Source organism: Hetaerina americana, unplaced genomic scaffold, assembly GCF_022747635.1.
Source record: "Hetaerina americana unplaced genomic scaffold, ioHetAmer1.1.p SCAF_2, whole genome shotgun sequence".
In the NCBI taxonomy this organism is placed as follows: Eukaryota; Metazoa; Arthropoda; class Insecta; order Odonata; family Calopterygidae; genus Hetaerina; species Hetaerina americana.
In genome coordinates, this window is record NW_027286763.1 from 70,403,321 (window position 1) to 70,428,266 (window position 24,946).

The window sequence follows — 24,946 nt, forward strand, 5'->3', positions numbered from 1 at the left end:
AACAGAGGCTTGAATCCGTTGGACTTAAGGATGTAACCGAAGGTCTTTTGGCTAAGCTACCGCACAGCCCAGATGATTAGAAGAGAGTAGTTAAAATTCTGAGGACGGGGTCCGGTGCTAAAAAAGAGAATAGATTAAAATAATGGATTCTAATTTTCTCAAGCGTTATCAGGTGGTTATTCTTTTCAACGGCATTTTTGGGACCTTTAAATCTTACCATTAGGCCATTTACAATAATTGGTCCACCCTTAAATGGCTGGACGGCGTTAGATTATGGAGCAACTGCCTCGGGCGACCGCCCTACTTTATATCAGGGCTGGTTCTGATAAACACGAAATGTCTTTTATCGTAGGATCGAAACAGTCTAGAAGAATTTTTTCTTCGCATCCTCATCTGAAAGTATAATATAACAGTGCATACAAACAGTTGTGTAAGCATTGACATGATTTCTCTTTAGAATACATTCTTACGTTACCAATGATCGATAGCGATGAAAGACCATCCCTTAGCCCCTCATCATTCTCATTGGCGTGCAACACGCGCGTGATGACGCGTCTTCGATTTCGTATTATGACAGCTGGCTAGAGTAACTTGATTAAATTAGTTATTTTGTAGCAAAAGGAGTAACTCAATTATTATCCAAACGTATGTTCCTTGTACGTGGGTATAATATATACACACACGTGTGGCATATGTGTAAAAATAGGTTCATATATGTTACACTTATTTTGTCGGTAAGTTTGATGTTTTCTTCTGATGACTTGTGAGCTTCAGGTGAATATTAGATTTCCAGTTTTATTAGTGGTGGAAATTCAATTCATTGGAGAAAAGGCACGCAAATTGTGGTTGTCGTGCTCTAATTGAGAAATGTGCGTTTGACAGGTACGGGCGCCGGCGTGCTCTTAGAGCTGCGGTTTCCTTCTGCACTGGAATTGCGGCGTGGCATAGTGGAAAGGATGTGGATATTAATTCCCCATTTCTTGATTGCCAAAGGATTTCTGGAAAAACATGAGAAAATAAATCGACGGATAGATATGGGAAGGTTTGTTGGCAATGAGGATGATTTTAGGCCGTTTAAATGGAAATAAATGCGGAACATGCCTGCCAGCGAATCTTGAAAGCCTGTGAGGGAAAGAGGTAACATTTTGGCTTACGAAAATAATTTTACAATTTTCCTAAAAATAAATTTGAAAATCATCCAATTTGAAATTAATCATAATGATTTTAAGACCTCGGTGAATCCTTCTGTAGGTAGGCTCGGGGACAAAAAGTATTGAAAAATAGTGTCGGGCAAGGAAAATTTCTTTTGAAATGTAATAAATGTAAGCCAAAAATATTTCTCAAGATACGGGGGCATGGCCTTCTCCCCCTTGGATCAGTCCCTGGTTATGATGGGCTACCGAAAAGGTGACTCAGTCTTGCCCTAGCGTAAGCTTGAGGGTATTTTCTTATCTTATGAGTGTATATCTTCTTTCTTATCTTTTCTTTTCTTATGAGGGTATCTTTTTATTTATTTTCAGAAAATTTTTGCATGTTTAATAATATTTTTATTTTTTTTAACTATTTTCAATCTTATTTGGGTTTTTTCCTAGATAGTCTCTAAACAAAATATCTATTAATAGACGAAGTGTTCATAAAATAATCAATTCCTACTGCCTTTCAAAGAGATCAAAATTTAATTCATTAGGATTTTGTTGAAATGATTTTTTCTTTTTGGATTTGTTTTCCAAAACAGAAAAAAGGCGTTGAAAAGCCATACCGTAACGTAATGAGATAAATCAAATATATAAATTGGGGAACCATCTGTTTTAAAGAATAACAAGTTGCCCAGTCGAGTCGCTGAAAGAGACGCCCATCCGAATTTAATTATGTTGCTCATTAAACTTAATACTTACTCGAACTTTATAAATGAAGGAAGTGAATTATCTACAAGGGACCTCGGTTTCATTAACTCTGGGATACACTTTGATGCCCGCCATTTTGAAGGTACTCCCTCAATCCTACCATATAATATTCTCCAAAAACTAAGTAGACGGCGATAAATTGGTGAATGACTATTTCCTATGACTACCATGTACCTGCTCCATCTAATTAGTTATTACAATATTATACTCGGTTAGATTTTTGTAATTGTATCAGACATCATTTGTTAGTTCATATGCAATTGAATTTTTAGGAGAGATAAATTATTTTCGTCCCTTAGATTGTTCCCATTCTCCCTTAGTCTTTCGAAAATTGAAATACTGATCATATCAACAGCATTCATTCTGCACACCTTTCGAGAATAAAAATTCCACCAGCAGAATTGTCTTCATCTTGGCAGGTCCCTAGGTTTTGTGATTGTCCTTTGTTCTATGCCAACGTTATACTGAAAATATCGACCGGTACATCTCCTGGTACTAAGCTCAAAAGTGTGTGAAATTCACACATTAGGATAGGGGTGTTTGTTCCTTTCCCTGCGCCACCGTTGGTTTCCAAGGAAGACATGGTACCCCAAATAATGGCACATATTGGATTAAGCTGAGGGTGTGCAGAGGCGCTCTCGGGAATCGAGCTCGGGTTCTCGAGTCAGTACTATCTCTCCCTCTATCCACTAGTGAATATGTTCCCATACAAAAACTAGTGCGCACTACAATTTTTGCGGGTAAGTGCATTTTTGAAATAAAAATTTATTTTTAAAAATCTGTTTCTAATATTGGCATATTTGAAAGATACATATTTTATTTCAAAAGTCTAATACACAGCTTGCTTATGAATTATACATCATGGATACGTATGGCATATACATACATTAATATTATATTTCCTGTATATTTCCTACGAAAATCCTGCAAGACACAACTGGCACTTTTTGTTCACAATATTCCTACTTCGGGAGAGAGTAGTGTCCCAGTGGACGCGATTTTTCTAAATTTTAGGAAAGCCTTCGACGAAGTATTTCATAGTAAACTGCTCGAAAAGCTAGAATCATATGGCATAGGTAAACATATCCGGGGTTGGATTAAAGACTTTTTGAATGTTCGGGTACAGAGAGTAGTGATAGATAGAGTTACCTCAAATTCAGTAGAAGTTACTTCAGGTGTTCCCCAGGGAAGTGTTATCGGACCTCTTTTATTCCTACTTTACGTTAACGAAATTGACTCTGTAGTCACTAGTGAGATTTGTTTATTTGCCGATGATGCAGTAGTTTACCGTGATATCCGCGATCCTGAGGACACGGCAGCTTTATCAGATGTCCTCAATGCTATACAACGCTGGTGCGACGCTTGGCAATTAGAATTAAACTAAAAAAACTGCGTTGTCATAATTTTATAGAAAAAGAGCAATTCCCTCCCGAACACCTGCAGCGTTGGGAATCCCGAGATGGAATGTGTAGACTAAATTAAATACCTAAGCGTTGCTCTCACTCACCATCACTCCTGGGGGAAACACATATGGGGAATATGTGGACAAGCTAAGAAAAAATGGTAATCTATTAGAAGATTATTGGGTAAATGTGATGAAAAGGTTTTAGAGAAATGTTATACTTCGCTCGTTATACCTCATTTAGAATTTGCTGCTAACATATGGGATCCTAATGAAGTTGGATCCATTGCCAAACTGCATCGCGTGTAGCGTAGAGGAGCTAGATTCGTGAAACGTTATGATAAACTTCTGGCGTATCCAAAATATTAGAGCAACTAGGCTGGGAATCAGTCACGGAGCGAAGTTTAAATTACAGATTGAGCTCTTGAATGAATTGGAAGGAGGTTTCTTTAGTAGTGATGTTGAAAATGTATTATTGCCCCCATCGTGCAACTGTAGGAGAATTCATGCTAGTAAAATTAGAGAGATTAAGGGTGGAACAGATAGATTTAAGATGTCATTTTTTCCACGTACAATATTGGATCATTATAAAATTGTCCGACCGCGGTAGGGTTACATTCGGGTCAAAATTAGTCTGGTGTGTATTAACCCCCTGCCACACATCCCAGCGTTGGCTTACAGGGTACTAGAATATCTAAAAATATCTTGTTACCCCAGGAATACTAAACTCTCACCCACCAAATAAGACATATGGTTAAACACTGAGTGAAAATTTTTTGCAGCTCATACAAAGGGAATGAAACACTTTTTGCTGAATTAAAAATTTCGCGTCTGTTTTGAACGATTAATTTTCAAAAGAAAAAATATATTATTTAAACTCTGGTTCATTTCCTACGGCTATCTAGGTTCCAACAGCATTTGCTGTGTACTCTCCAAATTCTGCGCATCAGCTCAGTTCCTCAATCAAATGATTAAGGAATACCACACATCCTCCTTTCGGGGACGCCAAGTTTCCTAGTAAGGGCATTCGTCTTGGATTTCGGCTCTCATTTTTAACTTTCGCCCTCATCGAGATCCACAGAATCCGACGTTGCGCATTTTGTAATAACTTGGGCCGAAGCGGCGAGCTCAATCTGTTACCCCCAGGTGGAGGAAGGTTCATTCTCCTTGTCTGGAAGCAAACGCAAGGACCGCGTGCCCAAGGTCACGTGAATTTGGGCGTAGGCTCGTCATGCTTTCGTCATTACCGGCGACCGTGATTTGTAAGGCCGATCGTTGTCGTTAAACTCTCCCATTGATCCGCTCCTTAATGGACGCAAGTGGGCTGCTTTACTAACCATTTTTATTACGAGAGCCGGAGGTCGCCTGGTCGCAAATCAGGTGTTTTGTGACTTCCAACCTTGCAGGGTATTCAAGCGTATTTTATCAAGGGTATAATTCAAGCATTTCGCTTTATTCACCACAACTTTTATACTGTTCGTCCCTGAAGCACGAAAATACGAATATCGTTATATCGAAGATTTATCGTCGATATAACGATATCGTGTACGCAACCTATAACGTGCGGACAACGTTTTTCAGGATACACGATTGCTTTTTCATGAAGTATATTGCTGTATAATCGATATTAGTTACAAACAATATTGTCGATATTCGTTATAGACTATATATCGAATGCGATACAAGCATACGTTGTTATATCCGATACTTTGTGCAATGTACCCGATACTTTGTGCGGCTCGGTATGGACGACGGTTTTGACATGTCATCATATCATCAATGTTTAAAATATGTATGTGTGAGTGTTTAAGAGGGAAGTTCACTCCCTACATTCCGGCCATCCTCCTCAACTGCACTTGCGAAAGACGCAGAAACGTCAGCATTTCACGAAAGGGATTGAACAGGAAACAGCACCTCAGAAAAGAAACAGTTCCTCAGGTAAGGAACACGCGGAGACAAAATTTTTATTCAAATTATCAGGCAGGCCTCTAATACATGAGGCCTCTGTGATAAATAACTTAAGTGAAGTGAACTTTTGCGATTCCAGTCAATTTTATATCTGTTTAAGATACTCAATTACACTATTTATTTTGAAGCAGTTCAAGCCTTTGTTAGGCTATGAAATCTTTTAATGTTATTTATCTTTGATGACTGCTAAAATGCAATACTTTTTGTTGGAAAAATGCATCATCATTCTTATCGACGTGTGAGTACCAGTTTATGAGCGCGTGAAATTGATACGTCCTGACCGACATCGTCATAAAGAAATAGATTGCCTAATATGATTTTAATTAAAATAGACTATCGATTGCATGTGTAGCTTAGTGCTTCCTTTTGTGTTTTAATTTTTCTCTTAGATAAACTCAGAATTATCTTTCATGATAAAAATGCATTGAAATAGGCTTTAATTTCTCTGTCCCTTTGGAATACTTGCGTAAAAGTCTTAGTGGTTTGATCTTCATTATTATTTCTCTTCAAGTCAGAACATATTAATCACGATGAAATCACATACACATGTTTTGTTGCTTTAATGATCAAGCTATAAAACAAACAAACTCGGACAAGAATGAGAGAAAATCGGATTAAAAAGGAGTAGTAATCTTAAAAAATAATGACGCAATAAATAAATATCCGAATTGATTATCCTCAGACGTTACTGATGATGTCCTCCTAAGAAATAATCTTTTCAAAAGGACATCACTATGATCGGAGGAACACTTATCCGGAGTTTGCAAAAATCTTTTTGTTAATCACCCTTAGGCTACAAAACCCTTTTCCCTTAAACCTTCCCAGCTTGATTATTTCCTCTTTGATGATCATTTCATTTAGAAAATTGATGCTGCAATTTTTTGATTCTCGGGTTATTTTGCACTGTTCCAATATTTGTAAGATTAAGTTTCTTACCTTTGCAGGATACATCATCAGATTTTTTCAAATTGAATGGTGTGTTTTGACTCGATTGTTTTAGATAAATATATATTTGTGCAAATTAACTATATCAGGTTAAAAACAAAATATAAAATGTGTATTTTATCAAGAAAATGCAGCTATTTTCCTTAAACTCACACTGGTAAGTAGGTGGTTCGTGGTGGATACGGGACATTGTCACAAAATTTAATGAAACTTTTTAAGACAAAACAGGTTATTTATTTAGAAGATTGTACCTGATGATGCTTTCAGGAATGCGACTAGTTCTCCTCTTCATTTAATAAATAACCTGCGCATCTTAACAAAGTTTATTTTAATTTGTGGGAGCGCTATTTTCTCAACCTTCTCAACTTTTCTTCTTGTAATCCTACACAGTGAAAACGTAAAAGGCATCATGGTTTTTATTCACGTATGAATTCGATGTCTCATTAGTATTGGTCAGATCCCACGCAATATTTAATTTAATTTATTAGGGAGTGAAGTCATAAAAAATCTAATTTCATTTTTCCGGCTCCTTATCCTCGAATGGAGATCTGTCTCGTTATTTTTTTTTGATGAAAAATATTTCCACTAACTTTTTAGACGTGTTTCATAACATTGCGGTGTGGTAGCATGGAGTAGAATGAGAAATTGAGAGAAAGTATTCAGAGTTTATGGCATTTGCACTGCAGCATTACATAATAATACAATTACGTATTTGCTGAGAAGACTACTTTGGTCCGCGTGCTCCTGTGGTTGTTGGCAATGTTTTCTGGTTTCTTAAGGATTGAAACATTACCAGAGTTCGTGTGACACTTTTTTCGATATATGTTCTAAACCGCGACCATCGTTTCATAAGGTAGGCGTATTAACTTTGCCAGACTGACCCAGTTGTCATGCGCTAGGTGGAATGATTGAGAGACTAGTTCTAGGCTAATAGCTGCAACAAATAAATGTCGTTTAATGTTACGACATAAAAAATTCAGTTGATACAGCACATAAAACAGGCATTGATGAATAAGGATTCGAAAACTTGATTATGAGATCATCCATCAATCTTGCTGTTAGATTGCGTGTTATGGAAGGCAAGTGCATGAGAGAAAATAAATAGGATATGCATAATCAAAAGCTTTTTCTATTTTTGTGTCCTTTTTACTTTTCGGAATTATTCAGTGGATTTAGGATACTGAATTGTGTTGACATTTGTAGTAAAATGCAATGAATTTATTACGAAATGCTCTCTAATTTGCTCACCTATATTTTCAAATCGTATTGTAAGACAACATTAAGCATAAAAAGCGTTGAAAATGTTCGAGAAGTGAAATCCTCCCTCAAAGGACACCACCATAGGACCCTAAATCCCGTCAAAGAAGCTTGCACATGTACCCTGAAGGATCATCCGAAATCCGCCTACCAGGGAGCCTTCGAGTTGTGGAAAAGCCGCCGGCAAAAGTGTGTCGACGCTCAAGGGATGTACTTTGAAGAATTTTGAGACATTGTAACAATATCTGAAATAAATCTTTTTTTCCGAAACTTTCCCCGATACTTTTTATGCAAAGCATGTGCATTTAAGCCCTTAAGACGCCACCGTTCGTTTTTATTTTAATGAGTAAGAGTTAATTGACCCACAGTAAAATTATTCTTTGCCGAATTTTATCTTTACTCGTATCCATTATTTTGGAGAATATGAAGTAGGAATTAGAAGTCATAATAATGAGGGAAGAGTGGTTACGCCGGTTGATCACTTCACCTTCTCGCATAAATATTGAGGAAATTCGGATTAGAAATTATTTTGATTCTAGGAATTTATTTAAATACGTTAATGTTTTGAAATATCTCGTTGAATATTTCCAAATTGTAGCGGAAATCTGATTTATCTAATTTAAATTAGCTCATATACATCTGATGATGGCATTGCGTATTTAAGAGTCGCGAAAAATTAGCCAATTTTCCTTTTTAGTTCTTCCTCTTCCTTTCCCTCCTCTGTCTTCTTTATATTTATATATATATATATATATATATATATATATATATATATATATATATATATATATATATATTATTTATCATCCCATAAAATTAAAATGTATCGATGTCATGAAAATACTTTAATATGGGCCGTATTGCTTGATTTCTCTGAAACGTGGTCTTTATAGGCAAGGGGATGAGCGTAGATTTGAGGCTTTTGTGATGTGGGTGTGGCGAAGAATGGAGACTTTGAGTTGGACAGAGAGGAAGACAAAAGACATAGTTTTTTAAGTATGACGGGTCAAGATTGGAAGCTATTGGAAAGGAAAAGGAGGACAATGCAGAAAAAATGGGAGGAGGAAATATTGAGATGGGATGCTGTGGAGGCAGTGATGGAGGGGAGAGTAATGGATGAGTAGGGTTGAGGAAGGAAGGGAGTCGGCTCTTGTAGACAGCAAGATGGCTAGTAAAAGTCACGAAGAAATGAATAGGAAAGTAATGTATGGCAATTAATGTTGAATTTATGGATCATTAATGATAGTTTGGCATTTCCTTTGGCCGGTTGGCTTTTTATAGCCTTCCTCGGAGGAAATTAGGATGACGCAGTAAAAAAATACTTAATTCTTAGCCGTAATTTTATTTGAGGTAATCTCAATTTTATTTTAATTAATTAAGAAGTTTTCCATTAAATTAAGTTCTTAATTTTCCATTATGTGAGGTCGACTTAAAATGCACTGAAACGATTTTGGCTGTTTAAAAATAAACAAAACTCCCTCCCTGCACAGACCATCCATTAATCTCACTGATTTGTGTTTTGACTAATACTTGGGCCAAACACAACTAATTTTTTACTTTACCTAACGCAAGATCCATTTCCAAGTGTGTTGGATTTACAGGAATGATTAGATTGGGAGCTATCTTAATGAGAAAATACAACACACCAAGACGGTTTAATGGCAGAAACACATTGTATGTCTCCAGCGGGTATATGTCAAAAAAAATATTGGAAAGAATTCCGCTGTGGAACGCCCGGGGTCCAAGGTATTCGGGTTGTTTAGGTCTTGGCGATCCATCTCATTGGGCGACAGTCGTTAACTTAGAGCCGGAATATTTCTGACTGAAAATCCGGCAAAATTACCGTCCTGGGAGACTCGAAAATGCCGGCTAAAATGCCTTCGTCCGGCGAGATGTATCAACGCGGGGACACCAGAAAAACTCGTTTAGCCAATACCTGGAATCTTTCACCCGTTTGGCCATATTGGGAAATTTTAAGACTTTCTCAGTTCTGTGTTTCTCGTTTCCTAGCCTGACTGCCACGACTATTCACGCGACAGAAGAGAAAAAGCTAGTTCACCTGAATTCACCTGATTCAGTTTCTGGTCAGTGAGTAGCATCAAGAAAAAGGAAAAGCTTAGAAAGGTTAAAATAATGCACAACCCCTCATTCGGTTCAATATCCGTTTTTCTCTCATCTACGAGGACTATTTTTAACTATAGCATAAATTTAATTTTGTCCTAATTTTTCCGCGATATAGAGTGGAATCTTTTACGTTTTGGTCCACGTTAAAGGGAGCATTAAAAACTTAAAATCCAGCATTTAACTAAATATTTTTGGGGTTCCGGAGATACCAATTCACATTAAAATAATTAATCGCACCATTTCACTGACCGTATTTAATGTTCTACCGCTTTCAATGAACTGAGAAGTTTAATTTTAGTAGTAGTATCATTTTAATTTTCAGTCTTATCTTTGATTAATCATTTTGGGCACCTACATTCGGCAAGGTTAGCGCATTATAATCACCAGTAAATAAAAAAAGTATCTTTAAAATCGGAAATCATTTATTTAAATTAGGTGAGAACGCAATCGCAAGTGCACGCTGTGCCAAATACGGGTGTGCTCAGCCCACCAAATCCGTTGCGATGGTTATTCTCACCAAATATATATTATTTTAATTTTTAAATTACATGCTTGTTGCTCGGGAATGGAGGCTGTTCACGTGAGCAGGTTCGCAATTTCTCGAATAGGCGCAAGCGTCCTTGGGGAATTTTCGGGGTGCCTAACGATCGATCGGTACACCAGGTAGCTGTAATCTCAGCGCGGCCCTCTTGCGCTCCTCTTCGACCAAGGTTCTTCGTTGTCCCTCACTGAACACTACTCCAGAGGGGCAAGCAAGATAGACTCGATTCAAACACCCAGCGGAGAGATGGTTTTGAAATTTGGGGATAAAAATAAGGAAAAGGTGAGGATGATGTGTTGCAGTCGAATCATGGTTGGGGGTGGGGGGAACCAATGAGGTAGTGCTGGCTGAAGGTTGCGTCAATCACTTGTGGTCGGTCGTTGGTTTTTACCCCAGAAGGATTTTTTTCCTTATCTTGGACTTCTTTTTCGCCGCTCAGAATCTGAAAAAATTTTGAAACGTGACTCGAAGACTCGTAAAAGCTTGGGGATTTTGAGTAGATTGGTGCCCTCGCTAACTCCGAGTCATTTACGAATCACTAGGTATTTTCATTGCGGCGGATCTCACGAAGTTTCATCAGGTGAAGGCTGGAACTGGATATGTGAACTAAGTTCCAAAAACCGTCTCTTGCGTATTTTGCGAATATAAGCAACACACAATGATCCTTAACTTCCGTGATTTTCTTATTTTTTAGATAAAATCACGCATAAGCATACAAGTTTGGTGGACGTCTTTCCTGCACATAAAAAATGTGATATGTTGTCCTGTGAAGATGATTTCTAAGTCGAAATGAGTAATTCTTGAATCAAACCTCATATTTAAATGCAATTAATTTCAATTTACTGCAACCTATAACGAACGAGGTTAGGAGTACGCTGACATTAATTTATTTTAGAGTTTTTATTATACTTCCTTTCTTCTAGTTGGGCTTCCGGCGGTATAAGGAATTTATTGAACCCCCTCTGTACCCGTCCCTTATTAATGCCCCATCATAAGTATGGATTATGCTATTTCTGCACAGATTCACCACGGACAATAAATTCATCACCTTGCTTAATCTGCTTGAGATGACGGAAGAAGGGTATGCATTTGTGGAGTTGTTTCGAGAATGGAAGAAATTATTCGGAATTTAAGATAACGATGATAGAATGGGACGATTTAGATTGAGAAATCTCAATTAGGAAAAATTTCAGTTTTCCAGCATGCTTTTGTGAATTAAGTTTTTACGAATTAAGACCGGCCGTCATTCCGACTAGGCAAGAAAATGAAAAGTTACTATCATACTCTTTGGATTATGGTAGTCAGGTAAAACATCTGTGGAACTAAACGCTGCCGCTTACCATTTGGTTATACAAGGTTTGTATAAAAAGTATCGGGAACAATTTTTCCTGATGTGTGCGCGAAGTAATAAATCAAAACTGTCGGTTAAGCGTAAGCATGATCGCAGATCGTATTGGCATTTATAAGATGACAGTGCACACCATTATCACTAAAAATTTGGCGACGCGAAATGTCTGCGCTTAACTCGTCCCAAAGGTAATGACGGACGACCAAGAACCGAGTCGAGTGTCTGCTTGCGGAGACCTGCAAACAGCATCGCGACGATTCCCCAATCCCCATACAGTCCCGACTTTTTACAAGCAGATATTCCTATTTCCAAAAGTGAAATACTCCCGCAAATGGCACCACAATGGGACCCTAAGTGCCGTCAGGAAAGCTTGCACGCGTTCCGTTAAAGACCTTCCGGAATCCGCCTACCAGTTGAGCCTTGGAGTCGTAAAAAAGCCGCTGACAAAAGTGTTTCGACGCTCAAGGGATGTATTTCGAAGAATTTTAAGGCATTGAAGCACTATCTGAAATACATCTATTTTCCGAAAATTTTCCTGATACTTTTTATACAAACCATGTAGACGTAGGATTAAAATAAAAATGCATCAGTATAATCCCGCTTCTTTCTAGTCCCAAATGTCGCATGTCGTGATTACCCATTTTTGGATCGTTATCTCAACGGTAGAAGAATTATATGCAAAGTAAATAAGTCACATTCTCTGCAGTAGCAGCTACATGGCCTAAGGTATAGGATTATTAGTTCATCTCATTAATTCATTTATTTGAATTGATTTGAGACCGTCATTTCAAGTTCAATTTATAAAATCAATGTAAAAAACCTGATTCATCCGCATAAATATCAGTTCAAATAAAAAGCGACGTCTTTTAATTTGAGGGGTTAGTTGCAAGTGGTATAAAATGGATTTCTGAGTTTTCACAAATACCAAAATAATTAACAACTCTCTACTAATAGTTAAACACTCTACGTAATATTTAACTGTAATAATTGGCGGTAATTATCCATGGGTTTAATAAAACATCGGGGAATTATTTGCTGAGACTTGGAATCCCACGCTCGACTCAGATATTTTAAGAATGATCTTCTGGTCGAGTGCGATTTTTGCGAAAAGTTCTGACGTGCCAAGCTACCTAAAATCGCCAACCGTCAGGAATATTTTAATTACTCTGGCTTTTTCCAATTAGTTTAGTAATTTTAAACGGGTTTTATAAGTAATTTTTATATTAAATCGAATTTTGCATGTGAAAAAGAAATACTTGACGAAAGAATGGACGAACTAATGGATACTATTTAGGCGAAGTGATCAATTTAACTATAGTAAACTAAGAGAAGCTAGAAATGCATTGCATTGGAAAGACTAATGAAACCCTCAATCCCCAGCAGAATATGCTATGGAAAAAGTTGATGGGAGTTTAGAAGAACGAAAGCGTAAATTGGAGTGATAGCTAATTCTAATCTTTTGTTTATCCCAAGAAATATGAGTAGAACACAATTATGAATAGGTGGATAAGAAGAGTAGCAAAGATCAGACTGAGTCAATTTAAAACCTACCTTAAACGATTGACTGCCAATATTAATAGAAAAAGATGCATTAAAATAGACAACGGTTAAATACTATGGGGAAGCCAGAAGGTGAGAGGAACGCCACCCAGTGCGTTATGACGATTTTATTTTGGAATCACCCATTTGTCTTTAATCTGAATAAGATTTAGAAATGTTTTCCAAGCCCAAAAAAATTGAATATCCATGGCAGCATTCCATCCAAACTTTTGACCTTGCTTCTTCCGCTTGCATTTTCTTTCATAAAGTTACCTTCGAAGTTGACCAGGCATGTAAATTTAGTAAAAAAATTAACACACAAGAATTTAGCATTATTTTTTATTTCCAAGGCGGGGCTTTCACATGAACAAGACTATAACTTCCGACCAGTTTTGAATGCGGATAGCAAAGAGCACATGGTAAAGATGGGCAATAAACATGCTCACGCAATTAAATATGAGTTTCGAAAGTGTGTGAAGATTATGTGAGCTAATGAAGGTCAGAGTGGTCTAAATGACATTTTTTTCCGTTCAAATGCACGAATGAATTTTATTCTTAATTTTTCAGTCAGTAGGAAATCTTGGGGAGGGTTCAATCGAGCCACTGTGTAGTGTGAATCACACCACACTATGGATTCATCCGACGAGCTTGTATATCGGAATCCTGAAACCATGCGGTGGTTGGCGTGTTCGAATTTTTTTGACTGGGCTGGCTCGTTCTCTCCCGATGACGCTGGCTGGATTCATTTGTTCCCCGTCGTCAACTCCTTCGCACAATCCTCAGCGAATCGATTTCTAAAAAAACAACTCCCATCTCACTCGAGAAGCGTCGAAGCCTCACCACCGTCGGTCGGGTTTCAGTGGTGTCCGTGGGATGCGGCGTAAGAGCTGCCACCGCCGAATTCTCCATGGTGTCCCTGGAGACCGATCGAGTCGCCGCCTCCGTATCCTCCGAATCCTCCGAATCCTCCGAATCCGCCGTGCTCACCACCGTGAACGAAGATGGGCACTGGCTTCTTGATGGTCACCGGGTGGGGCACTGGCACGGCTACTGGCTTGTGGACCGCTACTGGATAGGGTTTGGGGACGGCAACGGGGTAAGGGTGAGCCACTGGAACCTTGACGTCGTAGTGCACGGGGTAAGGCACCGGCTTCTCTACGGTGACCGGGTAAGGCTTGTCGACGTGAACGGGGTACGGCTGCGGGACTAGGACCCGGTAGGGCTTGTCGACTGGATAGGGGACTGGGTGCGGCACGGGGTACGGGACCTTCTTCACAACGTGGACAGGGTAAGGTTTTGGGACGTAGTAGGGAACTTCCTTGGTGAGCGTCACGGTCTTGACATGGCCCTCGCTGTAACCGCCTCCGAGCCCGCCTCCGGCACCATGACCTCCTCCGTAGCCCAGGTCGGAAAGACCCCTCTTCTCCTGATTCTTGGCATCTCCTACCTTGGCCGACTCCTCGCAGGAGGAGAAGGCGATGAGCGCCAGGAAGGGAAGAGTGTACGGCTGAAAAAGTGATCGATTATATATACAGAGATCACAACTCACAATTAAAACACTTAAATAGTATGAATTCATAAGAGCAGTGACGCAAAAACTTCGAGTCGAATCGGTGGAAAATGTGTGACGAGCAAATCGCTATGCGGAGAAATACTAGAAAAAGCTAAAAACATTTTCAAATGGTGAACTTATTTCATAGCTGCTTTAGTTAATAGTTAGAACAGTAGTACTAACCCAGGCGTCGATATTTCGGAAACAATACATTATAATTGAATTAATTGAATGTAAAAGTAAGTGAAAAGAGTACATTTATCTGCTTTTTGTGCTATAAGTTAACATTTTCAAATAACAAAAAATTAAGTGTAAACATTACAAAATGTCACTAGAATTTCCCCAATCATTATTGGCCATTATACTCTTACTACGGGCTTAAAACACTTTCCATATTAAACATAAGATTGTTTAAATAATATGCAAACGAGTCTTGATTATGCACTCATCTTGGACAAAATTCCAGATCGTGCACTATTTCGAAGTGCACACTCGATTCTGCTTGACTTATAATTTACAGCACAGAGTAATCACGGCTGAGAGTTCTGGTAGTCGGTTATGCCACAGATCCACGGTAGTCAAACCTCACCAAGACGAAAAGACTTACCAGCAGCTTCATGGTGATTGGTGTTGTCGGAGGTGCTTTGAGGCTTGGACTGACTTGATGAATGCACTGCTAAAGCTTATATACTCACCGATATACACGAGTAAGTCCGATGCTCCCCATGCAGTCATATTTGCAGCTTTCTATCCATACACCTTCTTCCGTGACGATTCCCCTTAACTGCTCTTCCGCTTTGCCTAACTGCCATGAGAAGAAATCTTCTCTTTTGATTATGAGCAGGTGATTTCGGCCGAGTACAGGACGGGGCACATCCTGTCCGCACGACTCGTCATGGTTCGGGGCAGATTTTAACTTACAATTAGTTTCATTATTTTGTGAATCGGATCGTATTTGCGTTTACGATATGATTTCTTTGACATAAATCTAGACGTTAATTATGCCCGTAGTCCATAAATATATCACTTGGAAAGAACCCACTCCTCATCCCGTCCCTTAAAAAAAACCTTTCCCATGCCACATTTATTTCATTGGTACTGGACCCTGTAATATTCATATTTGAAAACATTTTTAAAGAACGCATTAATGACAAGGGCAATCAGTGTCGGTCAAATGGTAGTTATGACTTAGGGATTTTATGGAGACCAATGATATCATGTACAAATTTTCGCGAAACTCCCAAGTAACTACGATATTCTGTCATGATTTAAAACCTAGTTGAATCCTAAAGACTTTAATTTAAGCATGACTATATGGGTCGTTCAATAAACTCTTAGGAATAAATAGGCAAATAAATTATTTTTGGTAGATTTTTTAGTTTTAGATATAATCTCCTTTTATCACAATTCACTTTTCCCAGCGTTTCTCCAATTGTTTTGAGCCGTCCAAAAATTAAAAATTCGGAAGGTCCTCAAAAATCGGCATCTGTATTGGCGATAACCTAATTGTTCGACGGAATCCTTTTCCTCCGAACCATTTTTTCAGTTTTGGAAATAAAAATGTTACGGAGGGGTCAAATCTGGTGAATACAGTGGATGTTGTAATAATTCGAACTTGAAATCCATAATTTTCGTTATCGAAATTGCGCAGGTGTTCATCTGTACATTATCTTGAAGGAAGCGAATTGTTTTCTTCGTCAAATTAAGACTTTTTTCTTGATACCTTCGCTCAACCAGTTCAATAGCGATGCATACTCCGTTCATCCTTGTGCAAGAAATCGATGTAGATGATTCCGCGTGCATCCCAAAAAACCGTGGCCATCACCTCGTCGGCCGATTTCACTATCTTTAACTTCTTTGGAACCAGATCGTCTTTAGAAAACCACTGTTCCCACTATTCCTTAGTCTCTGAAGTCTGGTGGTGTATCATCTTTTCGTTCAGAGTTATTTATCGACGCAGAAACTCGTCAGAATTGCGACGAAAAAGCGCCAAACCAGACTCGGAATCGACCTCACGGTTGCGCAATAATGAAGTACTCCACTGAGACCAAGCCACGAGCTTTTTTCACACACAATTTTTCGTGCAATATTGAAAACGCTGTACCTTTTGAAGTACCTATGGCTTCAACGATTTCGTGAACTTTCATTCGTAGTAGTAGTTTTTAGGGGAGACGACCGACAGCTAAGGTCATTTGCGCCATAGGGGATGGACAGGAAAGGATGAAGGGTGGAGAGAAACCCGGCGTCGGCATTAGCCTACTCTTTACGAAAGGCGCCAAGGGGTCCGCAGCTTAACGTCCCATCCGACGGACGCCGTACTCACTCAAAGTGCCCTCCACAAAGCACCTCAAGTAGGGATCGAGATACCTCTGAAAAATATTCAACACCGCCGGGATTTGAACCCGCGCCCTCAGGGTGGGAAGCCAGTACGTTAGCCCCCGCACCATCTCGATCCCCCCTTTCATTCGTGGATCACCCAAAACCATATCATGGATTTGGTCACTTGCAATGGAAGTCCCTCGATGAACGTCCATTGTGGATGTACGGCCCTTTTTAAACTCCGGAATTCCTTCATTATGAGGGTAAAAAAGAAACTTTACACTTCCGAAATAAAGATTGAATATTTCACGGCCATGGTTTCGATGCTGTGCATCATCATCAGGTGTTCTTAATGATTATCCACAGCATCGAAATTTATGGTCGTAAATATTAAATATTTATTGCGGAAGTGTAAAATTTATTTTTTACCCTCATCTTTTACCCTCATCATTTACCCTCTTCTAAACGCAGGAGCAGATGTGCCATGAACTTCATTCTACTTGACTTTGATCTCTTTCGGCGCTAAGTCTTTTAAATAGAAGTGTTTAAACACCGAAGGAAACTCATTTGCTTCCATTTTTTAATGAAAAAAGGTCTGTTGCTTCAATCGACTGTGAATATGAAACCACAGGATAGATGTAGCTGAAACTTAAACAGGAGTCTAATGAAAGATAAGGCTTACTATAAACAAACCCTTTCCGAAACTACGAGTGCTATATATTGGATATTCTAAGGAATTATTGAACGACCCACGTTTCAGTTTGCAAAAAGTACTAAGATTAAATTAAGTACTCATTTAGTGGATATCAAATTAGATTTGAGAGTTAATTTCACATTTTGAGAAAACTTAGTTTTGTAGTTACGGCATTGGTACAATGATTACATTAGCAAAGTCAGACTATACAACGGAAAGAATTTAAATATAAGCAGAGATTTTAAAAATCCTCTTGAATGTGAACGGTCAGTTTGTGGGTCCTAGGACGCTTAGCAGAGTTAAGTTTTAATCATGCAGTTATGATTACGTCTGATATATTTGCAAGTTCAGTAATTGGTTTGCGAATTTGTTATTTCCAATGACACCTTTCATTAGAAATAAAAATAAAACTTGAAGTGATTTTTCTAGTTAAATAATTATTATTCTGAGGCCCAAACTTCCAATGCAGCTAGCCATTGAGTTAATGAAAAACGACCTTGTAATCTTCCCTCCTAACTACTTTCTCTTTTATATCTTTCTCTAATCTATTTAACTACCTTGAGGAATGCTAGTACAGTGTACGGATGGAGTACCCGAGGTTGTTACAAGAAAAAATTTCAGTACTCTTTTTATTTTTCACAAGCGATTTATGTTAAGAGCCTCCCTGTGCTGTAACGAAAGCACAGCCGTTAGGATGCTGAACCTGGCACGATGATGAAGCTCTCCTCTATCAAGGTCAACACGAGAACAAAAGAAAGAATAAAATCTCACCTTCCTAAGGTCATTGCATCAATCTATCTATCTGGTTTGAATCTCTGTTTCATATGTTTTTTAGGTAAAGTTTAAATTACAGCTACATTTATTGCTTCATAAAAATGTCCTAAAATTCAAATAAAGTGCAATTTTTTTGCCTTCAAAGTAATGCAAATTAACATTGATTGCTTCTTTCCATAAATCGATCCTTAACAACTAGGATGAACGAGTTTTGTAGAAGCAACCTCTCTTCTGAGCCATTTGCAGTAGGACCTATTTTAAGCCCACGTGAAATGTTCAAAGTTTTAATGGATAAGAAAGAGAAATTGGCCGTCCGTGACGCGTGTCGAACTGTGCGAAGTCGACCCAAACGGCCAGCTTTCTTAATCAACCATCGTAATTATGTAGGTACGTACATACAGTGCCCGTTTCTCAACGCTAAAGGTGCACACATTCACAATGGAAAAAAATTCAAATTTAACATAAAACATTATTAAACCAAACATCTTGGGGAAATCGGACTATATTATTGTAGTTCCTAACATCTTTATTTTCATCCCTCTACGGGCTTGTAAATTGGCATTAGAGGATGAATAAAGACCCCATGTATATCAAATTGATTAATTTACAAGCTTCTCCTTTTCCTCTTATTTCTAAACGAGCAACTCTTACACCAATTGGTGTGAGAGCAGAGGGCTAGTTTATTCTCTACCCCCCGTTTTCTTCCCCCAGTTTCATTTCGGTGAATGGGCCTATATCTACTGTCTGTGAAAAACTTACTTTAAGAATCATCATACAACATGTTACGTACCTATTCTAGGTCAAACGTGAAAAACGTGCGTAGATACGTGCTGCGAGAATTAAATTCACTGCTAAGTCTTCTTTCTCGTAACTTTCATTTTGGATAACGTGTGCCCAGTGGCGGGTTAAGGTGTAGAATCAAAGTTGTCATGTGAACCCCTCTAAAGTGTGATGTGACAAAAATGTGATGAAGTTTCATAGAAGAATAACAAAGCACACGTAAATTATTAGAATTGGACGATCGCACCCATACACTTGGGAATTTCTTTCTATATATGATTTTGTAGGTATCAAAAACAGAATTGATAAAATGGTTTTAGCAGAGTTTTAAATAAATTCCTCCCCTCTCCACCCCGAAAAGCATTTCATGATATGCAAAGAAAACACTTCAGCCATCTAATATTTTTCTTCTAACCACAACAATACCGTAACCCACCCCCAATCAAAAATTAAGATCCACCCTTGCATGTGCCGATTATATTTCTGGAGCAACATTTGATTTCAAGACGCACGTCAGTATGAAGTCGTAGGCTGCATTAGGAGCGAGCCCAATGATTGAAGTAATGATTACTTTCTATTTCTTCCGATAAAGACGGAGCTAAATTCCGTCGAAATGATCAAGAAATAACGTGTGAGTGATCTTTTTATGTGTTCTTATCTTGTTAGTTGCTATCCAAGTTTGTTATTCAACACTTCCGTGTTACTTCGACGAAATCATATACATACATGAAGAATTTTTTTATATTTAATAATATAATTTTATTTACATATGTATGTTTTAGAATTGCGATAATGTGACTTACAGGTAGCTTTTGTGAGTTTTTCGAGGCATGATTTAGATTTGAGGAACGCTTGTAAAAAATAATTAAGGCGCGGGGTAGGAAAGGTTTCTGGGTGCCGCGTCATCAAAACGTCCAACCTTTGCAACTTAATTTTTCGCGGTTGACTCAACAGACTGCAACGATCTTTAGAGCGAGACAATATGAATGAGCCAAGAGCTCTTTGAGGGTATCAACCTTGCGAATCCTTTGTACGCAGCATGCGGCGCGAGGGGTTAGCGGTGGAGGCGGAAGAAATGTATTACAATATATTTCATCTGCAACATTGCAGCGCTCTAAATTCGCACCATATAAGAGGGTTGTCTGAGGAGTTACCGACCTGAATATGAAGATGGTGGAACTCTTCAGCAAAAGTTGATGAATGTTTGCGCATGAGTTGAAAGGTACTCACCAAAATTTAGACCATTTTGGACACTCATTCACTATGCATTGTACGACAATTGCCTGAGTGAGTCGTGAATTTTTTTGCGAAAATGGAAACATTTAGTATCGAGATGTCATCATACATTTGTTTTTGAAAGGCAATGCGCCTACGTATATCAAGGACGAGTAGGACGCTGTGTGCGGGGACTTAGCAGCATCATTTACGAAGTACAACCGTGCAACCGTGAAATTTCGGTCAGCTGAATTCAAACGTGGCCGTACCAGCTTGGCGGTTGATGAGCGATCGGGAAGGCCAAAACTGCGATAACCAACGATAGCATCAAAAAAGTTCACCAAATTGTACTGGACGACCGTCGAATTAAGATTAGAGAGATAGCAGAGGCTATGGGCATAGAGAAAGAACGCGCTTTTCATGCGTTCATTTACTTAAAAATTGGACATGCGCGTTGGGTGCCGCGTCTGCTCCCTTTGGACTAAAAATGTATTCGAATGAACATTTCTAAGGGCCTGATGGTGCGGTTAAAGCGAAGCGAATAAAATTTTTTGCGTTGATAAATAATTTTAGATGAAACCTCGATCCACCACTATACTCCTGAAACGAAAGAATAGTCAAAAGAGTGGACCGCAATGAGTGAACTTGCTCCGAAAAAGGCGAGGACGTTTCCATCGCCCGGGAAGGTGATGGCGACTGTTTTTGGGATAGTCACGGAATTGTGTTCATCCATTATCTTCCAAAGGGTAATAAAACAATAACGGGAGAGTAAAATCTATAATGACTTAACAGGCTGAAATTAGAAATAAGAAAAAACGATCGTATTTGAAGAAGAAGAGGGCGCTTTGCCATCAGGACAACGCACCTACTTTGGCGGTCGCCACAGCTAAAATTCATGAAATGCACTTTGAATTTGTTGAATGCTCACCGCATTCACCAGATCGGGCCCCCAGCGACTTATCTCTTGGAGGACAGAGATTTGTCTCGGACGAGGAGGTTATCGTAAATGCAAACGCTTATTTTGCGGAGAAAGACGTCCACTACTATTTGGAAGGGTTAAAAAGTTAGAGCATCGCAGGAAAAAGTGAATTGACTTAAATGGAGACTATTTTGAAAAATTAAAATAAAGTTGAAGAAAAAGTCTCTCTTACTTGTCAGGACGGAGACTTTCAGACTACCATCGTAGTTACTCGTTATCAGATCTCAGATGCAGGTTTTCTTCCTTTTCTCCCCTATTTTCTTCGTTTCTCCCTGGTCATAGATAAAACTATTTGTGGTTGGATTAAAGACTTTTTGAATATTTGGGTACAAAGAGTAGTGATAGATGGAGTTAGCTGAAATACAATAGAAGTTACTTCAGGTGTTCCCCAGGGAAGTGTCATCAGACCTCTTTTATTCCTACTTTACGTTAACAACATTGACTCTGTAGTTACTAGTAAGATATGGTTATTTGCCGATCATGCAGTGGTTTAACGTGATCTCCATAATCCTGAGGACACAGCAGCTTTGTGAGACGACCTTAATGCTACGAGGGTCATCCGGAAAGTAGTACCCGTTCGTGCCGCATGAAGTGCTGACGACGCGAGTAGCCGCTGGACGAGGTCAGATAGCTTCAGTGGCTTGTCTGCCTTCTCTGAGCCAAGTTGCGTGACGCTAGCATTGCCTGTGTTGTTTCTGTGATTGTTTACAATGTTTAAAAAAATTGAGAACGCCGCCAGTTGTGAAGTGAGGGCAGTGATTAAATTCCTCAATGCAAGAAACGTTCGCCCATGTGATATTCATCGCCAATTAAAGGAGGTGTATGGAGACAATGTAATGGACGAGTCGTCTGTTCGGCGGTGGTGTCGCAACTTCAACATGGGGAGGGGGAACACACACGACGATGAGCGTTCGGGGAGACCGTCTGTCATTACAGACCAACTGGTGAGCTCAGTTGACGAATTCGTGAGGAACGATCGGCGCGTCACAATTGATGACATCTGTGAGCATTTTCCCAATGTTTCTCGAACAATTGTTCATGAAATTGTTAAACACCATCTGCATTATGCAAAAATTTGTGCAAGATGGGTCCCTCGCGTATCTCAATGAGCTGGCGGCGAAGGACTATGCAGCAGGAATACAGAAACTTGTCACACGTTATGACAAATGCCTTAATTTGCTTGGAGATTATGTTGAGAAGTAGTTTAAAGTATCCTCTTTCAAATAAAATTTTTTATGTTTGTTAATATTTACTTTTGTGTCTTTATTTCACGAACGGGTACTACTTTCCGGATGACCCTCGTATATCGTACAAAACTTGTGTGACCTTTAGGCAATTAGAATCAAACTTAAAAAATAGCATAGTGATAAATTTTTGGAAAAAAGCGATTCCCCTCTGAATGCCTACCTCATTGGGAACACCAAAATGGAATGTGAAGACTCAATTAAATACTAATGCATTACCCTCACTCAAGATCTCTCCTGGGGGATACACCTACTCGTATATGTGCACATGCTAACAAAAATTAGGATTTATTAGAAGAATACTGGATAAATGTGATGAAAAGGTCAAAGAGAAATGTTATCTGTCATTGGTTAGGCTTCATTTAAAATATGCTGCCAGTATGTGGTATCCTCAGCAAGTTGGATTAGTTACCAGAATGGATCGCATGCATCTTAGAGGAGCTAGATTTATAAAAAGTTCCTCAGATAAACTTAGTAGCATATCCAAAATACTACAGCAGCTAGGCTGGGAATCAGTCTTGGAAGGAAGGTTAAATTACAGATTAAATCTCTTGCATAAATTAGAAGGATGTTTCTCTATCAAAGATGTTGAAAATGTGTTATTACCCCTATTATACTATGGTAGGAGAGATCATGTCAATTAAATTAGAGAGATCAAGTGTCGAACAGATAGATTTAAGATGTCATCTATTCTACAAATGATAAGGGATCAGAATAACATTGTCTAACTATGGCAGGGTCACATTAGGGTCAAAATTAGTTTGGTGTGTATTCACCCACTGCCACTCATCCTAGCAGTGGCTGGTAGGGTACTAAAATGAATTAATAAAATTTAAGTATATTAATACCACTGGCAGCATTACATTGGCAGCAGCATACACTTTGCTGTATTGGTGGCTCTTAGCATTATAGCACTCAATGATGATATAGCATGGTACTCAAAGCCCGGCAGTGGCCAAAATGTTGCCTCTTGATGTATGTACTAGCCTGAGAAAATGATAATACATGCACTATTTTTATACTCCAAGTCAGGCTAAAGCAGGTTTGAAACTCTGAACATTGTATCACATTCTAATATACGTATTTTGATGTGTAGAATATCATCAGAGAGTAACATTAATCAAGACTGCTACATTGTTAGTGTTAATATCATTTGCTTGAACCACATACCTCTGGAGCATTGCTGTTGTAGTAGAGAATAAAATGGTGATTTTTACTGGTGCTGAGCAAAGTTATTGAATTATGTTTCATGCATTTGAATTTATTTTTCAAGCACTAAGAAAGTTTCATGCTACATTTATAAAAAATACTCCAACTAGACTGAAAGTTTACCAGTGGAATGAAACGTTTTTTCAAACTGGTTCCAGTTTCCATCATGCAAAGAGAAATGGCTGGACTCAAGTGGGTGAGGAAAGTGTGAAAGAAGTATAAATGAGCTTAGCTGGATATAAAATTAAATCAATATGGTGGATGATGACTAATAGCATAGAAATTTGACGTATATATCATCTCCCTGTAACTTTGTGAAATAGTGAGTCAATAAGTTTTTTTTCCTCTTGAAAATTGTCAAGCTATTTCAGGATCATTCTGTGATTGTAGTGCTAGGTGCTCTGTTTTTCTTTACATGAAGTAGAGGCATCATTTAAAGAGGGCAGGGTGAGGCAATTTCTCCTTCTTTTACTATTCAACCCCTACCATGCTCCCGATTCTAAGATTAGTACATAAAAATGATTCGCCGATGTGATATTAACAGGGACCAAGTGTATGCCAACTGTAAGGAGAATCTATGAATGAAAAAACTACGCCTGTAAATTGGAAAATAGTTCATTTCAGATGAGTAGGAAAGGGGTACACCAATATATCAATGTGCCCAATAATGTACAATAATGTAAATGTACTCTCTTCCTTTAAAAAAATCTTACCCTTTTCAAGAAAAATCTGAAAAAATGCCATTGACTTAAAGTCAACTCATGGAGTGGATATTGACAACATTTTAATAAATTATCTTTATCCAACAGGCCTGATCACGCTTATTGCGTGATTGGTAGCGAGATGGAAATGGAGGACCCCTTCCTGAGTGGTGTTAGCCTTCCTGCAGACAGGCTGCCACTCTTAGTACACCAAGGGGAGGAAGTACTTGAGACGCAACTGAATTCAGAAATAGACAAGGTCCTTCCAGCCTCTGGCATTCCAAAATTCACCCTATCCTGGAAGAACATCTCTGTCAGGGTGAAAAAAAAACGGAAGGAAACATTCTTGAACTTGTTCCCCAAGTACGAGGATACAGAGATCCTGAATAATGGTAGGGAAAAAATGTGATGAGGTTCACTTAATGTAGAGGGAGGGAAAAGGATAAGGTGG

General features: G+C 38.7%; 1 protein-coding gene across 3 annotated transcripts in view; it reads left to right on the forward strand.

The window, feature by feature from the left end:
* Positions 1-24,946, forward strand: part of LOC139687498 (protein scarlet-like) — a 144,154-nt gene that overhangs the window by 100,619 nt on the left and 18,589 nt on the right. For all 3 annotated transcript variants that reach the window (XM_071584683.1, XM_071584684.1, XM_071584686.1), the window contains one exon: positions 24,604-24,887. In XM_071584683.1, the coding sequence (XP_071440784.1) occupies positions 24,604-24,887 (284 nt within the window). The remainder of the gene's footprint in view (positions 1-24,603; positions 24,888-24,946) is intronic.